Below are 20,218 nucleotides of genomic sequence, written 5' to 3'. Positions count from 1 at the left end.
TAGAGCCACTGTAATCACCACGTAATAATAATACTTATTATTATTATTATTATTATTATTATTATTATTATTATTATTATTATTATTATTATTATTATTATTATTATTATTATTATTATTATTATTATTATTATTATTATTATTATTATTATTATTATTATTATCATCAGCAGCAGCATCAGCATCATCATCAGCATCATCATCATCATAGGTCTATCTTTAACGGGTCCAGCTGTACCTTGCTTCAGTGACGCTGTGTGGTGCACGGTGCATCATATGCGCGTTTCCGTACCCTGATACACTGTAGCTGTAGTAGGCCGCCTATATACGACTCAGAATGGAGACTAAACCGGTGATCACCTGCCTCAAAACCCTCCTCATCGTGTACTCCTTCGTGTTTTGGGTATGTAGGCGATTCCGTACATTAGTAGAGAGACTCATATTGTCGCAATTCATTGCACCCGTTTCTATTACTGCGGTATGAGAGGGAATTGACGCTACTAACCAACATCCTCTCTCGGTAACTAACGGAGTAGCCTCCCTTTATTTGATCCAGACAGTGGCTGCGGTTAACGGGCTCTGAGTGTGTAAGCGAATGCCGATGTATTTTGGGGTCGGAACAGCCTAATTTAGATAGTATCCTCGTCGTTATACTTGAGCGATCTACACACAGGGCATGGGAGTTACCGTTAAGTGAAATGTTCGGGATGATCGCATCATAACAAGCTACGGTGCAGCATCACATACTGTAAGGTTTTCTGTGCGCACAATACGCAGTATAGCCATAGCCTGCTTGTTTACTTACAAGATGCTCAATCTTATTAATATTCTGACCATAAAACAATTGGAATGGCAGCCTTGACATGACTTGTGATTCTGAATCTGAACACACCACTGCTAAAAATTTGTGTTTTTCATTGTTACTTAAAAAAAAAGATGAACAATTTATTATGCATGAAAAACTCACTGTTGGGCCTAAATGGTTGTATGTATCCTATCAAGAGATCTGTCAACAGGATAATAAAAAGTTGCTCAATCCAGTAATTTGGTTTTCATGTTGGTGTTAACCATTCTGTTTTATTCTGATCATTAATTGGTTATGTATATTGATGCATGTGCCATTTAGCAGATAGTGCATTATTCTTTAAATGGTTGTTCCCAGTGGGAATTAGGGCTGAACAGATTATCTAACCAAAATTGTATCTAAAATCACAATAATGGTCTAGTCGTGCAATATCCAAATTGCAGGAGGTGCAATATTTGATGAAATGTGTGTTAAAATATAATTCTAAATTAAGTATTGTGGTGCAGCAGAGATGTCCCGGCCTATACATTCATATTCTACAGACTTAAGAAAACATCTTTGTTTCCTGCAAACATCACACCCTGATGATTTTAATGTTTTTCAATGAAAATGAAAATAATGAATAGTGAAACATTATCATTATCATCATATTGCAACTGCAATATCAGTCCAAATAATCACAATTCTGTATTTTTTCCAAAGCGTTCAGCCCTAGTGGGAATTGAACCCCTAACCCTGGCAGAGCAAATGCCATGTTCTACTGATTGAGCTATAGCCATTACCAAATGTCAAAATGTACAATCTGAGACCACAGTGTAGCCTAGAGATACACTGCCCTGCAGCTTGCCCAGGAAACCAATAACCATTTGTGTTATATTAACATGTTGTCAGTTAAACTGTTGGATTATTTGTCAATTAAATCACAGCCAGTGTCTCCAAATAAGCCAGGGTTAAAATACTGTTTCTACTTTCAACACAGTCAAAAGCCTAAGAGATCCATAATGTATTAGAAACCGAACAGCAGTCGCGTTCATCCAGGAATCACCATTACAAGTAGGCTAGTAGAACTGCAACCAGAGCCAAGGTTAACCGTGACCCCCACACCTCCTGGGGGGAAGCAAACACTGACACAGACTTAAAAACTGCATTTATGAGGGCTGAGTGTGAGGGTCTGTATACCCGTCTTTCACTTAGAACAGGCATGTGTCGATGTCACAGTTATATAAACGTTTATATTTAGTCCAGACGGGCCAGCCTTAGCACTCCCTCACCCATACGTCTGTAGGATCACATTTCAGATGGCTGAGATGGTTGCGATGTAGTCTCCCAGTCACAGAGTCACCTCAGAGGATTCTCTCAGCCCCAAGGGGTCAAGGAGAGAGAGAGAGCTGGGAGGGGACGAGACGAGGGAGAGTCCGGTTTAATGCCATGGATGCTTCAGGCAGAGTTTCACTGTCTTGTCATGCTACATGGTGTCTTCCGCTGGATGCGTGTCTCACCACACACAGCATGGCTGAAAGTAGAGTGCAGCAGACACCCGTGTTGCTTTTCTGGGACGGGGAGAGAGGAAGAGGGGTGACCTGTTTTAAACCCTGTCCTGTTTTCAACCCTATCCCGTAACCACGGTCACCGCTGTGGTATTCAATGCCAAACAAAAACGGGGAGCCTGTTTGGAATTCAGCAGCGCACAACATGTCTAGATGAGCTGTATGTCTGAAAACTCGGAGTTGATTTCCCCACTGGCCATAAAGTAAAGATGCATGGATTGGCAAGCTGATCGTTGATTTGAGCAAAACCTCTGTTTAGATGAGAGGCGTCTAATGTTCATTTGATGTTACTTACAACGAGGAGCATCATCCTCTAAAGTAATAAAGTAATCCCAGTCTGCAGCTGTTTTTAACAACTGGCTATCAGCTGTGTCTCTTACAATGGCAGTAAACAACCTAGCTAGTCATCATATTGATACGATTTTACAGTCAAATGATGGAGAACAGAATGTCATGTATGTAACTGTATATGTAAGTGTTTTAATGAAGTGTTGTATCAGGCTATAGTATATTTCTTTCCCAGGTGGGGAACGCCATTCGTAGTAACCTAAAAACAAAAATAAATAAATGTATCACCTCAACTGCAATAGAGACAGTCCTTTGTGTGTTATGATGGTGATTGGGGAATCTGTGCGCCTATTCCACTGTGCCTAACATCACTTGCATCACAGTAACAGGAATTGCCTCACACAGGATATGAGTAGCATATTTAATGCAAGGTCAAAGTGGACTCCTTGTTTTTGTAAGGATGATTGTAGCTATTACCGTAGCCTAATGGGTTTAGATCTTCATAAAAGGCAGTGGGTTGTCTTTTAATAGAAAACTCTGGAAGCCTTTGTGTGTGCATTAAAGGGGAACTACACCCAATTTAAGAATCCATATGTTATTGCTATGGTCTAAGACGGTCCAAACATATTAGTGAAAACAAACAACTCTCTCTCTCTCTCAAATCTGAAAAGTGCTAAAACTCAAAATTGTGAGGTCATCAGGTATAAAGTCTGGAGCTTCTCCATAGACTTTGGGGAGATGTTATAGGTGTACAGGTACATTTTCTGTTTCTGAACTGAGACCATTACTATAGAATACAGCTCATTTGGGTATAAAAACTAAAATAAACATTATGGGGGTCTACAAAATCAGTCTCATATTCATTGTCTATGTATATTGTCTCTATACCTTATAACATCACAAGTTTGATTCTTACCTCTCTGGTTTCTGGCTTCATGAGAGAGTAGCTCATATTCACAGCTATTGATTGAACTTTCCTTGGCCATGGAAATAACATATTGGAAAGCTTAATTCGGGTGGTGTTCCCCTTTAATACCTGCACAGCCAAGAGACTGGGTCGTGTGGATTTCCTGTTTACAAAGTTCCCCCAACCACAGAGACTAGTAGCAATGACTTTCAGTATAGTTATAGTTCAGTTCAGTATAGACAGAGGAGCACATAGCCGACATTCATGCAAGGACATTTTTATTTTTAGAGTTTCATTCATATCCTCTGGACTTGTGTCCTTGTTTATAGGACTAAATAGCTTAGTCGACAAATAGTCTAGCACTTTGTCAACTAATCAATTAGTTGATTGAATTGACAAATTTGTAAAATTATGTTTCCCACATGCAATCATGTATAATGACCTAGTGTTTACCAGAGATGTGCTTATCGTTTTTTTTAGGAAATAACTCTAACCAACTAACAAGGTCTTGATGGACTAAAGTCCAAACCAAGTAATTAGGCCTAAATACCTAAGAGGAGGCAGCCCTCTGGACAATACCGACTTGAATATTTATGAACAGTTAAGAGAAAAGAATATAAAAAAGAAATTCTTTAATCTGCATCCCAGTCTGAGTGAAAGTAAATTATTATTTTGAGAGTTGTAGGTTGTAGAATGATTTCTTGTACAGTGAGGAACACCTCCTCTTTTGGAAAGAGAGCATGACAGCAAGAAGAGCATGTTAAGCAGTTGGGCTTCAATTCACTATCGTTGTTATTTCCTTTCATCAAGATCACATCACGACGATGACATCATGATACTGTGACATCATCATATCACATATGCCTATATTAATAAACAAACACAAGTTAAGATTTTTCACAAAATGAGACCTGAAATGTTTGACGGAATATAATCTTTGGATTATTTATGTGATTTTGCAGTTATCACGATATATCTATATACAGCATGGGCCTATATCAATGGCGCAGACGACTCCCATCCGATTGCTGTGATATTGATCTCTGAGTAAGAGGTCAGCAGGGTGAGTTGGCACCGGCCCCTGCTGGAGGGGTATCATGGCCAGCAGCCGCCCTACGCCACTGTGTCTTCGTGTCCCAGGAAGGCGTGTTGGCGGCTGAGACACTGAGCGTTCAGCTGCTCAGCACAACATGTTCTTTCATCTGCTGCCTTCATTTGAAATGCTAAGAGAAGTGCAACAGGATGGAAGCGTCTCGCAGTGGATCAAAGAGCCCTTTTGATTAGCACCCGCTGTGTGTGTGTGTGTGTGTGTGTCGGTGTGTGTCGGTGTTAATGCGTCCGATTGTGTGAAGTGAATGAGGTTTCCGGTGATTGCCATCTTGCACCCCAGATACGTTTTCCTCAAATGTCTCTCTCCTATCTTCCTTCTCCTCCTCCTCCTCCTCCTCCTCTCGCTCTCTAATCACCCTCCTCCCCGTCTCCAACCCGTCCGCACCAGGTCACTAACATACATGTCTATTGTAATATCACAGAAGCTGACGACAAAGCTCTGATTCACCTCCCCGATCTTCTCCCTCCCCCCTCCCCCACACCCCATGCCTGTCTTCTACCCACCTCCCCTCACCTCTGCTAGATAACGGGGGCGATCCTGCTGGCGGTGGGAGTATGGGGGAAGCTGATGCTCGGCCCGTACATCTCCCTGATCGCTGACAACTCCACCAACGCCCCCTACGTGCTCATCGGCACCGGCGTCGTCATCATCGTCTTCGGCCTGTTCGGATGCTTCGCCACCTGCAGGGGGAGCCCATGGATGCTGAAGCTGGTGAGAGGCCTGGAGGGAGACGGAGGGGGGGGGGGGGGGGGGGGAGAGGGAGGGGGTCTAGAGAGGGAGGGAGGTAGAGAGGTAGAGGGGGAGAGGGAGGGAGAAAGGGAGAGAGGGGGAAGGAGAGGGAGGGAGGGATGTAGAGAGGTAGGGAGGGGGAGGGAGAGAGAGGGAAGGAGAGGGAGGGAGGTAGAGAGGGAAGGAGTAAGGGAGGGAGGGAGGTAGAGAGAAGGAGGGAGGGAAGGAGGGGGAGGGAGATAGAGAGGGAAGGAGGGAGGGGGGCCTAGAGCGAGAGGGCGGGAGGGAGGTAGAGAGGGAGGCAACGAGGTCTAGAGAGGGAGGTAGAGAGAGATAGAGAGGGAGGGAGAGAGGTAGAGAAAGGGAGGGGGGTCTAGAGAGGGTGTGAGGTAGAGAGGGAGGGAGAGAGGTAGAAAGAGGGAGGGAGGGAGGGAGGTCTAGAGAGGGAGGGAGAGAGGTAGAAAGAGGGAGGGAGGGAGGGAGGTCTAGAGAGGGAGGGAGGTAGAGAGGGAGGGAGAGAGGTAGAAAGAGGGAGGGAGGGAGGGAGGTCTAGAGAGGGAGGGAGGTAGAAAGAGGGAGGGCAGCCTAGAGAGGGGGGCGGGTGTGTTGTAGATATTGATTAATTAGCCTCAGGTCACATGATAAGAGGGATAATGGTTGACCTCTAACTGAAAGAGAGTAGGAGGAGAAGAGTGAGATCAGAAATCCAATAGAAGGTGCGTGTGTGTGTGTGTGTGTGTGTGTGTGTGTGTGTGTGTGTGTGTGTGTGTGTGTGTGTGTGTGTGCGTGTGTGTGTGTGTGTGTGTGTGGGTGTGCGCGTGCGTAGGCAAATTATACTATGTTTTATTGTTTTATAAGACGGTTTCCATGCAAACTATGTAAATCTCTCCTCTGTCTCTCTCTCTCTTGCATGCTCTATCTCTCTCTCTCCCTCCCTTTCCTTCTCTCCCTCCTCTCTGCAGTATGCCATGTTCCTCTCTCTGGTCTTCTTGGCTGAGTTAGTAGCTGGGATCTCTGGATTTGTCTTTCGCCATGAGGTCGGGTTGCCTCTCACTACATACCTCTCTCACTACCTAACCTTCTCAGCCTAGTCGTGATACTGTATAATGCACTGTCTGCATAATGTGTGTGTGACTGTGTGTGTGTGTGTCATAGATAAAGGGAACCTTCCTGAGAACGTACACAGATGCAGTGCTGAACTATAATGTTAAGGACGAGACGAGCCGCTCTGTAGACAATTTACAGCACAATGTAAGTACAGCACACAATGTAAGTACAGCACACAATGTAAGTACAGCACACAATGTAAGTACAGCACACAATGTAAGTACAGCAGTGAATTATAACAACAGCAACCTACAACAGCAACAAAACAGAACCTTAGTGCACAGAAATGGTGTAAAGACACTCGCCTCTGGAAACACACATTGTTTGTTTATTTGTTCATTCATTTATTCGTATTCCCATTAGCTGCTATCAAGGTAGCGACAACACAGGACATTAACACACCAAAACCCAGATCCCCTCATACCCACTCAGCACCCTCCCAACTCCAAAGGAAAATCACAACAACAATAACAATGGTAATTCTACTAATAATAAATAGATCTAGTGTCAGTCTCTCAACAAACGAGTCCAGTTATGAATAGCCACATAACATCACAAGGAATTAGGCAGATTAGCATAACATTAAAAAAGACTCTGTCTCCCTCTCAGCCTTCCTACTGTCTCAATAGAGAACCCTCTCTCCTGTGTCTCCCTCCCAGCCTTCCTACTGTCTCAATAGAGAACCCTCTCTCCTGTGTCTCCCTCCCAGCCTTCCTACTGTCTCAATAGAGAACCCTCTCTCCTGTGTCTCCCTCCCAGCCTTCCTACTGTCTCAATAGAGAACCCTCTCTCCTGTGTCTCCCCTAGCCTCTCTCCCTCCCAGCCTTCCTACTATCCCAATAAAGAACCTTCTCTCCTGTGTCTCCCCTACTCTGTCTCCCTCTCAGCCTTCCTACTGTCTCAATAAAGAACCTTCTCTCCTGTGTCTCCCTTACTCTGTCTCCCTCTCAGCCTTCCTACTATCCCAATAGAGAACCCTCTCTCCTGTGTCCCCCCTACCCTCTCTCCCTCCCAGCCTTCCTACTGTCTCAATAAAGAACAGATAATACTAAGGGGCGTGGTCTGTCCACTCTAAAAACAAGAACCGTATGGTGAAGCTGAATGACGGCGATAGCATTTTGCATTTGCCATCTGCTGTCATTTTTCTCCTTCTGTCTGTCTGTCTATTATGCTCTCTCTCTCTCTCCCTCTCTCTCCCTCTCTCCCTCTAGCTCCAGTGTTGTGGAGTGTATAACTACACCAGCTGGTTGGCCAGTGTGTACTACCCAGCCAACGGCTTCCCCCCCAGCTGCTGCTCCAACTCCTCTGACTGCAGCGCACAGGACCTCCGCAACGTCACCGTCGCTCCCACCAAGGTCCACCACCAGGTCAGTAGTTCATTCATTCATTCACTATGTTCGGATTAGATAAGGGCCACATATTGGATCTTGAAATGGGCCCCTGAACCTTAAGGCCACCTATGCACCAGGTCATTTTGGACAGTGTGTGTGTGTGTGTGTGTGTGTGTGTGTGTGTGTGTGTGTGTGTGTGTGTGTGTGTGTGTGTGTGTGTGTGTGTGTGTGTGTGTGTGTGTGTGTGTGTGTGTGTGTGTGTGTGTGTGTGTGTGTGTGTGTGTGTGTGTGTGTGTGTGTGTGTGTGTGTGTGTGTGTGTGTGTGTGTGTGTGTGTGTGTGTGTGTGTGTGTGTGTGTGTGTGTGCTGCTCCCTTGACGCGGAGATACACACACGTATCAATAAAGCGGCATCATCCTTTGGACGCCTACGCAGCAGGGTTTTTGAAAACCGAAACCTGAAGATCAGCACCAAGGTTGCCGTTTACAACGCAGTATGTTTCTCCACTCTGCTCTATGGAGCAGAATCCTGGACCCCATACCGCCGGCACATCACCAACTTGGATGCTTTCCACATCCGTTGCCTCCAAAGGATCCTCGGCCTGACCTGGGAAGATCGAGTCCCCCACACAGACATCCTCAACAACACCAATTCAATCTGTATGGCCGCAGCTGTGGCCAAAAAACATCTTCGTTGGATAGGGCACACCATACGTATGCCTGACCACCGCCTGCCCCGCCAAGTCCTCTATGGCCAACTGAGAGGAGCAAAGCGGGCTGCTGGAGGCCAAAAGAGACGCTTTAAGGACTACACCAGGGACCTCCTAAAGTGTGCAAACATCACGCAGCTTGAAACTCTGGCACTCGACAGATCAGCCTGGCAAGTCACTTGTGCCACTGCAGTTTCCCAAATACACCAAACGAACCAAGACCGAAGATCTGAGAGGCGCACGCAACGACACCAGCGGGCGGCTGGCATCCCCCAGGTATCTGGCTTCCCTTGCGCCATCTGTGGACGGGTGTGCGGCTCAAGGATCGGACTCAACGCCCACGAGAAGTGGCACCAGCGGCAGTGTCGCTAACTCCCCTCCCCACCCCCCCCTCTCCCCATCCCTGGAGCAAGCGTCATCATCGAACACGATGGACAGCTAAGAGAGTGTGTGTGTGTGTGTGCGTGTGCGTGTGCCTGAGTAAATGGACTGCATTTATATAGCGCTTTTATTCAAATCGCTTTACAATTTATGCCTCACATTCACTCACACATTCACACACCGACGGCGGAGGCAACCATGCAGTCAGGGGCAGTTAGGGGTTAAGTGTCTTGCTCAAGGACACTTCGACACGCTGCCGAGAGGTGCCGGAATCTAAACGAGAACCGTCCGATTATCAGACGACCGCTCTACCTCCTGAGCCACTGTTTGTGTGTGTGTCTTCCTCAGTGGTGCAGTGGCAAATTGACAGTAGGTCAAACGCTGCATGCTTCTCCGGGAGTCCGGTTGGATAATGCCATGTAAAAGCGATTGCGCGTACTTCAGCCTCAGTGAGTGAGGTATCACAGAGTGATACCGAGTGATACCAGCACTGCAACACTGGTCTTCCTGTCTGCCTCTGTCTGTCTCTGTTGGACGGATGTATTTATATCCTGTTATGTATGCATGTGTGCTTCAACCGCCAACAGCACACGTCCTCATAAACCCTTTCAAACTATAAAAATATATTGACAATCGTCCCCAGCTGCTCCTTTTGCCTGAGCCCCCTGCGTACTAACCTGCCCCCTGTGTTGCAGGGCTGCTACGAGCTGGTCACCTCCTTCATGGAAACCAACATGGCCATCATTGCAGGGGTGACGTTTGGAATCGCCTTCTCACAGGTGAGACCTATGGGTGTAAAGCAAACAAGCAAAAAATTTATTTGGGAAACCAACTCTGTTGACCTGTGAGACTTCTCATCCGAAATGAATCTAAATGAATATGTGTGTTTGTCTATTTAATGAATTAATTGATAAACATGATCCCGTGGACCTTGGTGTTAAGGTTGTACTTGCCAGTGTTGTAGTCGAGTCACTAAATCTCGAGTCGGAGGTTGAATCACCTCCACTTGGGCAGTCAAAAGAGCTGACATACAAATAAAAAAAGGTCTACATTAAACATAAATGACACAGTGAATCAAATCAAATCAAATGTATTTGTAAGGCCCGACAACACACGTTAATGTCCCCATGGGCCGTACACGTCTTCTTTAACACTTTGAGTGCCACGGACGCGATTTGTCGTTAGGTCATGCCGCCAGTTGAGTGCCACCAACGACATATAGCGTTTGTTTGTCGTATTTTTCTTTATTAGCGATTTTAATTCATATTTCATCAATCGAGCCTCACGCTAGTGTTGCAGACTCTCTCTGAGCTTAATTGGGAAAATACCGGCCCCTGTCGTCTCTCCCTGTGTAACTGCACCCCATTGGTTTAGACTGATGGGGGGGGGGCAGCCTCCTCATGTTACTTCTCCGGCGAGGCATCTGAAGAGACCCAAGTGATTCGCCAAGCCTGAAAACGCGTGGAATACATAATTTACAGTACCCAACGCTGAATCAATAAACGCGATCGATATTTGGAATGGCGATCAGGAATTGGAATAATCTTTTTGGATAACATCTGATCTGAGGTAAGCAATTTATTTTACCAGTCTTGGGATAATCTGATCTGTTTTGACCTATATATCAGCGTGTGCCCCATGTGTGTGTGTGTGTGTGTGTGTGTGCGTTGATCAGGAAATGAGAGAATATATTTTTCAGATCGCTTCTATAGCGTGCATAAGTACACATATACTATCGATAATCTAGCGTTTATTTGAAAACGATTCATAAATAGGCAGAAAAATGACATAGTTTTTTGTGTATGCCAGAATATTCCAGTAAAGGGCGTTTATCACGGAATCTATATATTTTCCTGAAAAACGAGGTATTTTCAAAATGCTATAAAACGGAAATGAACCGAATAAAAAAAACAATCCGTCTCGACAATGTTGACTGCAAACAAGTCATTGATAAACGACGGGCAGATTAGACACATAGCCATAATTTAAAACAGAGATTATGCGTTCACAACGCTATCATTGAAGTGGGTGGTGGCATTCAACAGGGTTTTACCACGTTAACAAGTGGCAACCAAAGTGTTAAACAAGTCAAGAAGAAACATCACAATAAGTCAAGAACAAAACAAGAACACCATAAGGTCCAAAACATTTAAAATAAATGCAAAATAAATAATGCCAAATTATTATGGCCTATTACAAAAATATATATTTTTAAATAACTGTATTTATCAATTAACAAGTCCGAGTCTAAGTCTGCACCTTCCGAGTCTGAATGCAGTTATATATCGTATTTGCTTTCGCGTCCCGCTCTGAGCCTTACGAGATACCTCCCATTTCCTGGGATACCTAATGTATCTCCCACGAACAACTTACATGCACCCCACCTGTATGGGGCCCCGCCCCTTATGGTGGCACAGCCCATATAACCATGACTCTGGTCATGAAACACCCTTCCTTTATTTTCGTCCCAGCGTAATGGATGCGTGCACCATACGAGACTAGCGGAATGAAAAGATTAAGGAAGATTCGTAATGTTGAGGGCTTACCGGAGAGTTGTTTTTCCCTGGATTCTCCGGAGCTTGTTTCGGCGACACTTGAGACCTGTGCTGGTGGTTCCTCGGCTGACGGCGACGGACCGAGGGGCAGCGTACAAGGTTTGACTAACGGGTCGGCTTGTACAAAGGTGAGGTCTGTGTCAGTAGGCATCAATGTCGGTGTTGGTCGTGCTGTGGAGTATGTTTCGGCACCAGGGCCGGGGCGGCTTGGCGATCGTTCCACTGTAGTGGGCGATGTCCTGGCGATCCTGGAACATGCTGTTAACACTAATGCTACTGCTGTTTTTTCTGCTGACGCTGATGTTGACGCTGGAATGTCTAATAATCCCCGCCGCGGGATTCCGCTTTTCCCTCCTCTTGCCAGCTTCATTGATGAAGGTCAGTCGGTGGTGGATGTGGGGGGGTTCGCTGAGCTCTATTTACCTTTTTTGCGGGTGAAGGGGCTGACGACGGGGTGCAGCCCGGGGGTACCTTGGCTAAGTAGCCAGGTAGCTTCTTTTTTGTGCCCAGGCGGGGATGAACGACGTTCCGCCCGGCCGTTGCTTGATAGCATGTCGGCTCGGAGGGTGGCAGTATGGACGAATGAGTGGTATACTGCTGCAGGATGGCATTTAGCGGCGGCCAGTGTTTTGGCTCAGCTGGCTACTTTCCTATCCAAGATGGCGTCGGGTTGTAGGTCTTTGGGTCCAACCGACACTATGAACGTGATTCATGTTTGTGGTGTTATAGAGATCTTGACTCAGTCGCAAGCTATAACTGCGGGGAGGATTCGGATGCTATCGACTTTGGTTGTTAGGCATGTTTGGTTGGAGCAGTCTCCTCTTGGGGAAGAGGATAGGTTTTCTCTCCTCACGACTCCTTTTTCCACAGATAGTCTTTTTGGGCGTTCTGTGGAGGCGCAGGCGGTTATTGATCCGGGTCCTACACCGCCAGGGGTGGGAGCACGGTCTCGTCAACGACTGTGGCGAGATCCTCGACAGGCGGCCATGTTTCCCCCGCCAGTGGTGCCCTGGTTGGAGAATCGACAGGGTATCGCAAGGCCGACAGTCTTGGCGGCCGAGGGCTCGGCCATTTTGGGTGATTTCGGGTTTGGTAAACCAACCCGTCGTCATTTTGCCGCGAGCAGCCCGCTCCCCGTTCAATCCTCTCTCTGTTACCCCCAGAAGCGGGGCTCTGAGCGTTCTCCTTTGGCTGCGGGCCGCAAACCTTTATTGAAGCGTATGCGGCCCCATTCTTCGCTTCTCATGGAGACAGGGGCTGACACCCAGTTGATGGCTGAGCCTGGGTCTGTCCGTGAGAATGTTCCGTCGTCGCGTGGTTCCTACACCGCAGGTTGTGGGTGGGTGGAACCTGGTGTTACAGCTGCCACTAGCTCCAGTGGTCAGCAGGGGGACTCAGTGCCTCTTCTGTTGAATGCTCAGCAGGGGTTACCCCGGCTTCGCCCTCGCCAGGCGGGGTATCGCGCTGTTGCCTCCCACTCCCGTCAAACCGGCAGTGGTCTGCAAAGGAGAGGCGAGCGTGATTTGAGTGGTAGCAATATCACTGCAGGGCTTCGGCGTGTAGGAGCCCATGGGGTCCTCAGGCCTTGCGTGTCTGGCTGCGGAACAACTCCTCAGCGTGTGCTGGAGGGGTGTTCAGGGGGTGAGTGTGTGTCCACAAGTTTGATGACCGCTCCTCCCGTATCAAACCGGCCCTTTCTGTCGGGGTCCCCCCTTGGGTGCTTTGCACGACGGGGGGGACCGGGCCAATTATCTGCTGTTCCTTGCGGCCCAGCGTCAGTTGACGGCGGGGGCGCTGTGGGATTATATTCACATATGGCGACGGGAATGCCCTTTGAATCGGTGGATGAGGAGAACGTTAGAGGCGGGGCTGGTTTTGCAGTTTGCGCGGCCCCATCCTCCGTTCTCAGGTTTGGTGCCGACCCTATTGTTAGGGTCGGGCGCAGTGACAGCCCTGGCCGACGAGATCCAATCTCTGTTGGCGAAGCAGGCCGTCGTTGTGGTCCCGAGAGAGGACGCAATGTCAGGTGTCTACTCCCGTTATTTTCTGGTGCCCAAGAAAACTGGGGGGGTCAGACCTATACTGAATCTGTCCATGTTCCATCGGTTGATTGTAGTGAGACCGTTCAGGATGTTGACCGTCCGACTCCTTCTGCTTGCTGTCAGGAGGGGGGACTGGTTCACCTCCATAGACCTGAAGGATGCGTATTTTCACATACCCATTTTCCCTCCTCACAGGAAGTTCCTACGGTTCCTGTTTCAGGGCGTAGCGTACGAGTACCACAGAATGCCGTTCGGTTATTCTCTGGCTCCCCGCACATTCACCAAGTGCGTGGCGGCTGCTCTGGGGCCTTTACGTCGTCGGGGGATACGAGTCCTGTTCTATCTCGACGACATTCTGCTCCTCAGCCGTTCAGAGGAGGTTGCCAGGTCTCATACTCGGCTGGTGGTGGAATTCCTCACCAGCCTGGGTTTTGCTGTGAATTGGAAGAAGAGTACCCCTCTTCCCAGTCAACAGGTGGAGTACTTGGGCTTGACATTGAGGTCGAAGCCCATGCTTGCGACCCTCTCGGAGCAGCGTCGGGGGGATCTCCGTCACGCGCTCGGGGGTTTCCGTCTGGGAGGGACGGTTACGGCGCTGCAGGTGATGCGTCTGCTGGGCCTTATGTCGGCGGCCCACACGGTGGTCCCTCTTGGCCTCCTCTTTATGAGGCGGATACAGAGGTGGTTTCTCTCTTTGAGAATAGATCCGGTGTGGGGCAAAGGGAGACGGTTGACGGTTCCTTTGTCGATATGGGGGGATCTCGCCCACTGGGGGAGGCTGGGTATCCTCTCCGCTGGGGTCCCCATGGGCAGCAGTGGCGCCTCTCTCACAGGTTGGGGAGGGGCGTTTCGGACCCATACAGTGGGGGGCAGCTGGACGGGTCATGCCGACCCAGCTGTCCTGCATATCAATGTGTTGGAGTTGAAGGCGGTCCTCCTGGTCCTCAAACGGCTCGGCCACCTGGTGGTAGGCAAACACGTTTTGGTCAGGATGGACAATGTGACGGCGGCGGCGTATATCAACAGGCAGGGTGGGACTCGTTCCGCCCGCCTGCTCCGGGTGGCGCGCAAACTGTTGCTATGGGCATCCCGCAGGCTGCGCAGTCTGCGGGCGCTCCACATTCCTGGTACGGAAAATGTGGCGGCGGATATAATGTCTCGGTCCTCGTCGCGACGAGTGGGAACTCCGCCCCGACATAGTCAGACAGATCTGGGATCGGTTCGGGGAGGCCTCGGTAGATCTGTTTGCGTGCCGACGTTCTCACAAGTGCCCCTTGTGGTTCTCGCTCAGTCGAGCGGATCATCCCCCCTTGGGGGTGGATGCCTTCTCGACCTTTCCGTGGCCGCCCGGTCTTCTGTACGCCTTCCCTCCTGTACAGCTGTTGAGTCAGCTGTTGGAGCGGATACGGAGGGAGCGCAGGACGGTGATCCTGGTCGCGCCGGACCGGGGCACGTCAGTGTGGTTCCCGGTCTTAATCCAGCTTCTGGTCGCTCCTCCTTGGGTCATTCCGTGGTCAGCGACGGCCCTCTCGCAGCACAACGGAGTGCTTTTCCAGCCTCAAGTGTTGGGTCAATGCCTGGTGGTGTGGCTGGTGGGAGGGTGAGTCTGGAGAGGATGGATCCCGCGGTGGTTGATACCATCCGGTGTGCGCATGCTCCCTCCACTGTCGCGGTTTACGCGGGCAGGTGGCGTGCGTTCCAAGAGTGGTGTAAGGGGGGGGGCTGGGACCCAGTCTCCTGCCCCCTGGATGCTGTTCTGGGTTATCTCCAGTCTCTTCTTGGTAGGCTGTCGGCTTCGACAGTGAGGGTATATGCGGCAGCTATATCCTCCTATCATGAGGGTTTTGAGGGGACTGTTTTGTTCAGCCACCCTCTTGTGAAGCGTTTCCTGCTTGGCGCTCGACGCGTTAAGCCGGTGCAACGCTCCTTGGCTCCGACTTGGGATCTTCAATTGGTCCTCGGTCGGTTGTCCTTGGCCCCGTTTGAGCCGCTCGAGCAGGCGCCGTTGGGACAGCTGTCTTTCAAGACCGCATTCCTACTGGCTGTCACTTCCGCTAAACGCGTGGGTGAGCTCTGTGCTCTCTCGGTACGTCCAGAGTGCCTGTCTTTTCGGACCGATTGCGGTGCCACTCTGCGACCTAATCCTGCTTTCGTGCCTAAGAATATCCGGAGTTCCTTCCGCTCCCGGGATATTGTGGTTCAGGCTTTTCGTCCTCCTCCTCACACTAGTGAGTTAGATGCGGGCCTTCACCTGTCATGTCCAGTCCGTGCTTTGGGGATTTACCTCAGCCGTACTCAGGACTTCAGGGTTACCGACCAGCTTTTTGTCTGTTACGGTGGGGCTCGTGCTGGTAAGGCACTGTCGAAGCAGCGCCTGTCCCATTGGTTGTGTGAGGGTATTACCCTCTGCTACACGTTGGCTGGGCAGGATCCCCCTGGGGGCGTCAGGGCGCACTCCACTCGTGGGGTGGCTGCCTCTGCCGCTCTCCTGGGTGGGGCCTCGGTGGAGGACATCTGTGCTGCGGCTTCATGGTCCTCACCGGGCCCCTTTGTAAGGTTTTACCTCATGGACATGACCGGGGGTTCTGTCTCCCAGGCGGTTCTGGGGTCTGTGGCCTTTCCTGCTTCCCGTCCTTTGGTCGGGTAGCAGGAGTGTATGGGTATGGGCCGCAGTGTGTTGAGTCACACGTGGTTCCGCCTGTACGGTGTGTTCAAGGGGTTCTAGTTCCCTCTTGTTCGCATTCAGGTGGAGTTGACTGCGCCCCCCCTTCGTTAGGAAGGATGGGGTGACAGGGCTCCCCGCACCCCTTGATGTGGGCTTACGGGTCCTCAGGGGGTACATCTGTCGGGTCTCGCGCCCGCTCTTCCCCATTATCTCGTAAGGCTCAGAGCGGGACGCGAAAGCAAATACGATATATAACGATAGGTTATGTAGATAACCTAGTTATATTAGTATTGGCTGAGCGTCCCGCTCTGCGCGGCCCTGAGTTCCCTCTTGAGGGATCTTTTCCTGGGACGGGTTTTGGCGAGGAAGGGTATTTCATGACCAGAGTCATGGTTATATGGGCTGTGCCACCATAAGGGGTGGGGCCCCATACAGGTGGGGTGCATGTAAGTTGTTCATGGGAGATACATTAGGTATCCCAGGAAATGGGAGGTATCTCGTAAGGCTCAGAGCGGGACGCTCAGCCAATACTAATATAACTAGGTTATCTACATAACCTATCGTTAATGCTCGAGTCCAAGTCCAAGACCGAGTCATCAGCGCTCAAGTCCAAGTCGAGTCACGAGTCCTGAAAATCAGAGTACTACAACACTGGTACTCACATATCAAATGATTGTCTAATGTTTGTCTAAGCGTGCGTCTCTGTAACTCGCATATCTCGAGAACTGTTCTTCTGATCTTCACGCTCTGTGGGTGTATTGGCGAGGACCCGGGAGAGTGCTGTGTCGGTTTTGGTGCCATTTGGCCAGACGGGGGCGCTATCGTGTGTGTCCGTCCTTCACATATCTTGAAAACCATTCATATTGCGAGAAGTGAACGGCCACACTGCTATCCCCAAGGGGATCAATAAAGGAATATCTTATCTTATCTTATCACGGCACTGGTAGAGCAATAAAGGTGACAAAGAATGAAGGTCTTTGTGGGTGTCACATAATTACGGGATTTTTAAATGTGTGTTTATTAGGTTGTAATTCCACGTTTTAGGTTGTAATTTATGTTTCTGTTCATGTACACGTACCAAGTAGCATATCGTTTTCTTTCAACTACGTCTGGTAATGCAATTTGATGATGTCATTATTATTATACCTCATGCTATGTTCAGATGGTGGCGATTTAGAAAGGCCTCTGTGATCAGTATCAGTCAAGGTGGGCGTGATATTCTGTTTACACTATCTTTTCCAAGTTAAAAGATGGGGAATTTGCAGTCCTTAACACTTATTATTGGGAAGTCGTTGGTGATGATAATTGCTCTTCTTGAAAAAAGCTCTTCTTTCTTTGTACAAAGCTAAATAGAAGCCTATTATACCTGTGATACTCTGTGGTGGAGGTCAAGGTTGAAACACTGAAACGTACTGCAGGTTCTGCCACTGGCGTCAACGTTGGCGTTAGCAGATTACCTCTCATTAGAAAATGATGATATCCGGTTTGCGGTACTGTCGTTAATGTAAACGAGGCATCACTTTGAGAGCACATTAGTCAAAACGCATAAAACAGAGATTAATCAATTTTAGGAAAATGTCTACTTTTGTCAACTTGTTTTTCCCCCATTTTGGTGGAATTAAGGGTGGCGTGTTATGATGTAGATGATTTAAAATCCCCCTCTCTCTCTCTCTCTCTCTCTCTCTCTCTCTCTCTCTCTCTCTCTCTCTCTCTCTCTCTCTCTCTCTCTCTCTCTCTCTCTCTCTCTCTCTCTCTCTCTCTCTCTCTCTCTCTCTCAGTTGATTGGCATGTTGCTTGCCTGCTGCTTATCCAGGATCATTACTGCCAATCAGTATGAGATGGTGTAGCTGCTGTGATGGGACAGGTGAGTCGCATTCAAACACGCACATGTACACACACACACACACACACACACACACGCACGCACGCACGCACACACACACACACACACACACACACGCACACACACACACATGCACACACACAAACACACACAAACATGCATGCACACACACATGCACACCCACACATGCATATACACACACACATGCATGCTCACACACATGCACACACACACAAACATGCATGCACACACACACACACACACACACGCTTTACGGTTGTTATTTTCTGCAGGGAGATGAAGAGAAGAGGATGAATTAGCACCTGGAGGAGAAGAGATCCCTGCAAAGCAGCCCACTGCAGAGTTTATATTTACCTCTCTGTTCAACTCCTTGTCCATGATCTTAGTGTAATATCTTAATGTAACTTATTGTAAAGCATCATTCCGTAACTCACTGCTGTGCCATCCAAGCTTTCTCTCTAGGTTGTAGCCTACTTTGCACTGCTACGAGGTGACGTCGCTTGCAAGTACATATCTGTGGATTGGTATAATCTAACCATACCAGAGGATTGGTATAATCTAACCATAGCAGAGGATTGGTATAATCTAACCATAGCAGAGGATAGGTATAATCTAACCATACCAAAGCTGTGTGAGTCGTAGACACAGAGACATTGATTCTAAAGTGGTGATTGAAGCACCATGTCTCCACAGATGTGTGCAGCACGCTAACTTTGTGGTCTCAAGATCACTGCACATGCTTGTACAGAAATTACATAGTGAAAGGTTGAAAAGGTATATATATATATATATATATATATATATATATATATATATATATATATATATATATATATATATATATATATATACTAGATAAGTCTTATTTTGCTTGTGATCACCAATGTATATAACTATGGTTGTGAAATGTTTGAACTGAGAATCCCTAGTGAAGATGGTACTGTACTTTAGATTTTTTTGTCTTGACAAAAGATAGATTAGCAGAAATGTGTTGATAATGGTCAGTGGCCATTTCAACTTTAGAATAGATCTATAGTCTACTGAATATTCAATTGTCTAAACTAAAGCGTTTCAGTGGTAGGTTAAGGGATAGTTCAGATTTTTGGACATTTAAGTGGTATGAAATACTTGCTAGTCGTGTAGTTGATGTAATGCCATTAGCTTAGTCACGAGTCCCGTGGTCAGAGTTCTGGCCCACCGCCCGGGTTCCGAGCGAACAGGGAAGCGTCAGACAGGCAAAAAATTGGGTCACGACTCACAAGACAAAAAGTGTTTAGCAGGCAAACAATTCTATCATCAACAACAACAATCTGCAGTCCTTGAGCATTTCCTATGCTTCCGAGTGACACAATGTGTTTGAGTTGTTGTTGATGATTGAAACATTTGCACGTTATGGTGTGGATTAAAATATTTTTCTCTCGTGGCCAAATGTTTTACCTGACACTTCCCAGTTCACTTGGAACCAGGCGATGGGCCAGAACACGGTAAGCTAATGGCATTGCGTCAACTACACCACAAGCAAGTATTCCATACCACTTAATGTCCAGAAATCCAAACTATTCTTAAAATGTAAAGTGAGTAAGAAATCGATCCCTATTGTCTAAATAGTCATGCTCTTTTTTTGTATGTAGATAATAGGGTGTACACCAGACTTGCTAATCTTTTTATAACCTTCAGATCCTATCGTAACTCAAACGACAGGCCCATTTCCCTAATATTTACAGACAACATTGAAATAAACAAGCAATTAAAAATATCCGAAATACATTTAAAACTCATGTTACTTTCCCCCCCCCCCCCCCCCCCCCCCCATCACTCAGGGGACAGACATAACTGCCGGGAAGAATTCTTATTCCCAAAAAAGCTCTGTAAAACTAATTTCTAGATCATTTTGGTAAAATCGGGGCCCCTATGAAATTAGCTTCAATTCCAATTTAAATTAGTGAAATGATAAAGAATACTCTCTGGGCCTTTGATGATCTGAGGCCCCGGTATATTTGCCGGTAGTCCAGCCCTGCCTGACACGTCGCTAAAAAAAACTGAACAGAGTATCATCATCTCAATCTGTAGATATGTAATGTTTATGTAACTTGATGTACTATTTCTGAAAAGCTCAAAATATGATGTTGTGTTTGATGAGTTTTTTTGTGCTCCTGTATTCTTTTGATAATTTGTAGG

General features: G+C 47.7%; 1 protein-coding gene across 1 annotated transcript; it reads left to right on the top strand.

Moving 5' to 3' along the window:
• The first annotated feature begins 262 nt into the window (after positions 1-262).
• tspan7 (tetraspanin 7) lies at positions 263-18,793 on the top strand. The gene is made up of 8 exons (XM_084310152.1): positions 263-403; positions 5,181-5,369; positions 6,350-6,424; positions 6,543-6,638; positions 7,706-7,861; positions 9,610-9,693; positions 17,955-18,040; positions 18,313-18,793. The coding sequence occupies exons 1-7, from the start codon at positions 338-340 to the stop codon at positions 18,021-18,023; spliced, it is 735 nt and encodes a 244-aa protein (XP_084166278.1). The 5' UTR covers positions 263-337; the 3' UTR covers positions 18,024-18,040; positions 18,313-18,793.
• The last annotated feature ends 1,425 nt before the right edge of the window (positions 18,794-20,218 follow it).

The sequence above is a fragment of the Notolepis coatsorum genome (assembly GCF_963971535.1).
Source record: "Notolepis coatsorum genome assembly, chromosome: 3".
NCBI classification, from domain to species: domain Eukaryota; kingdom Metazoa; phylum Chordata; class Actinopteri; order Aulopiformes; family Paralepididae; genus Notolepis; species Notolepis coatsorum.
Note: the sequence above shows the minus strand (reverse complement) of the source record. Positions and strands in the feature narration are given on the sequence as shown.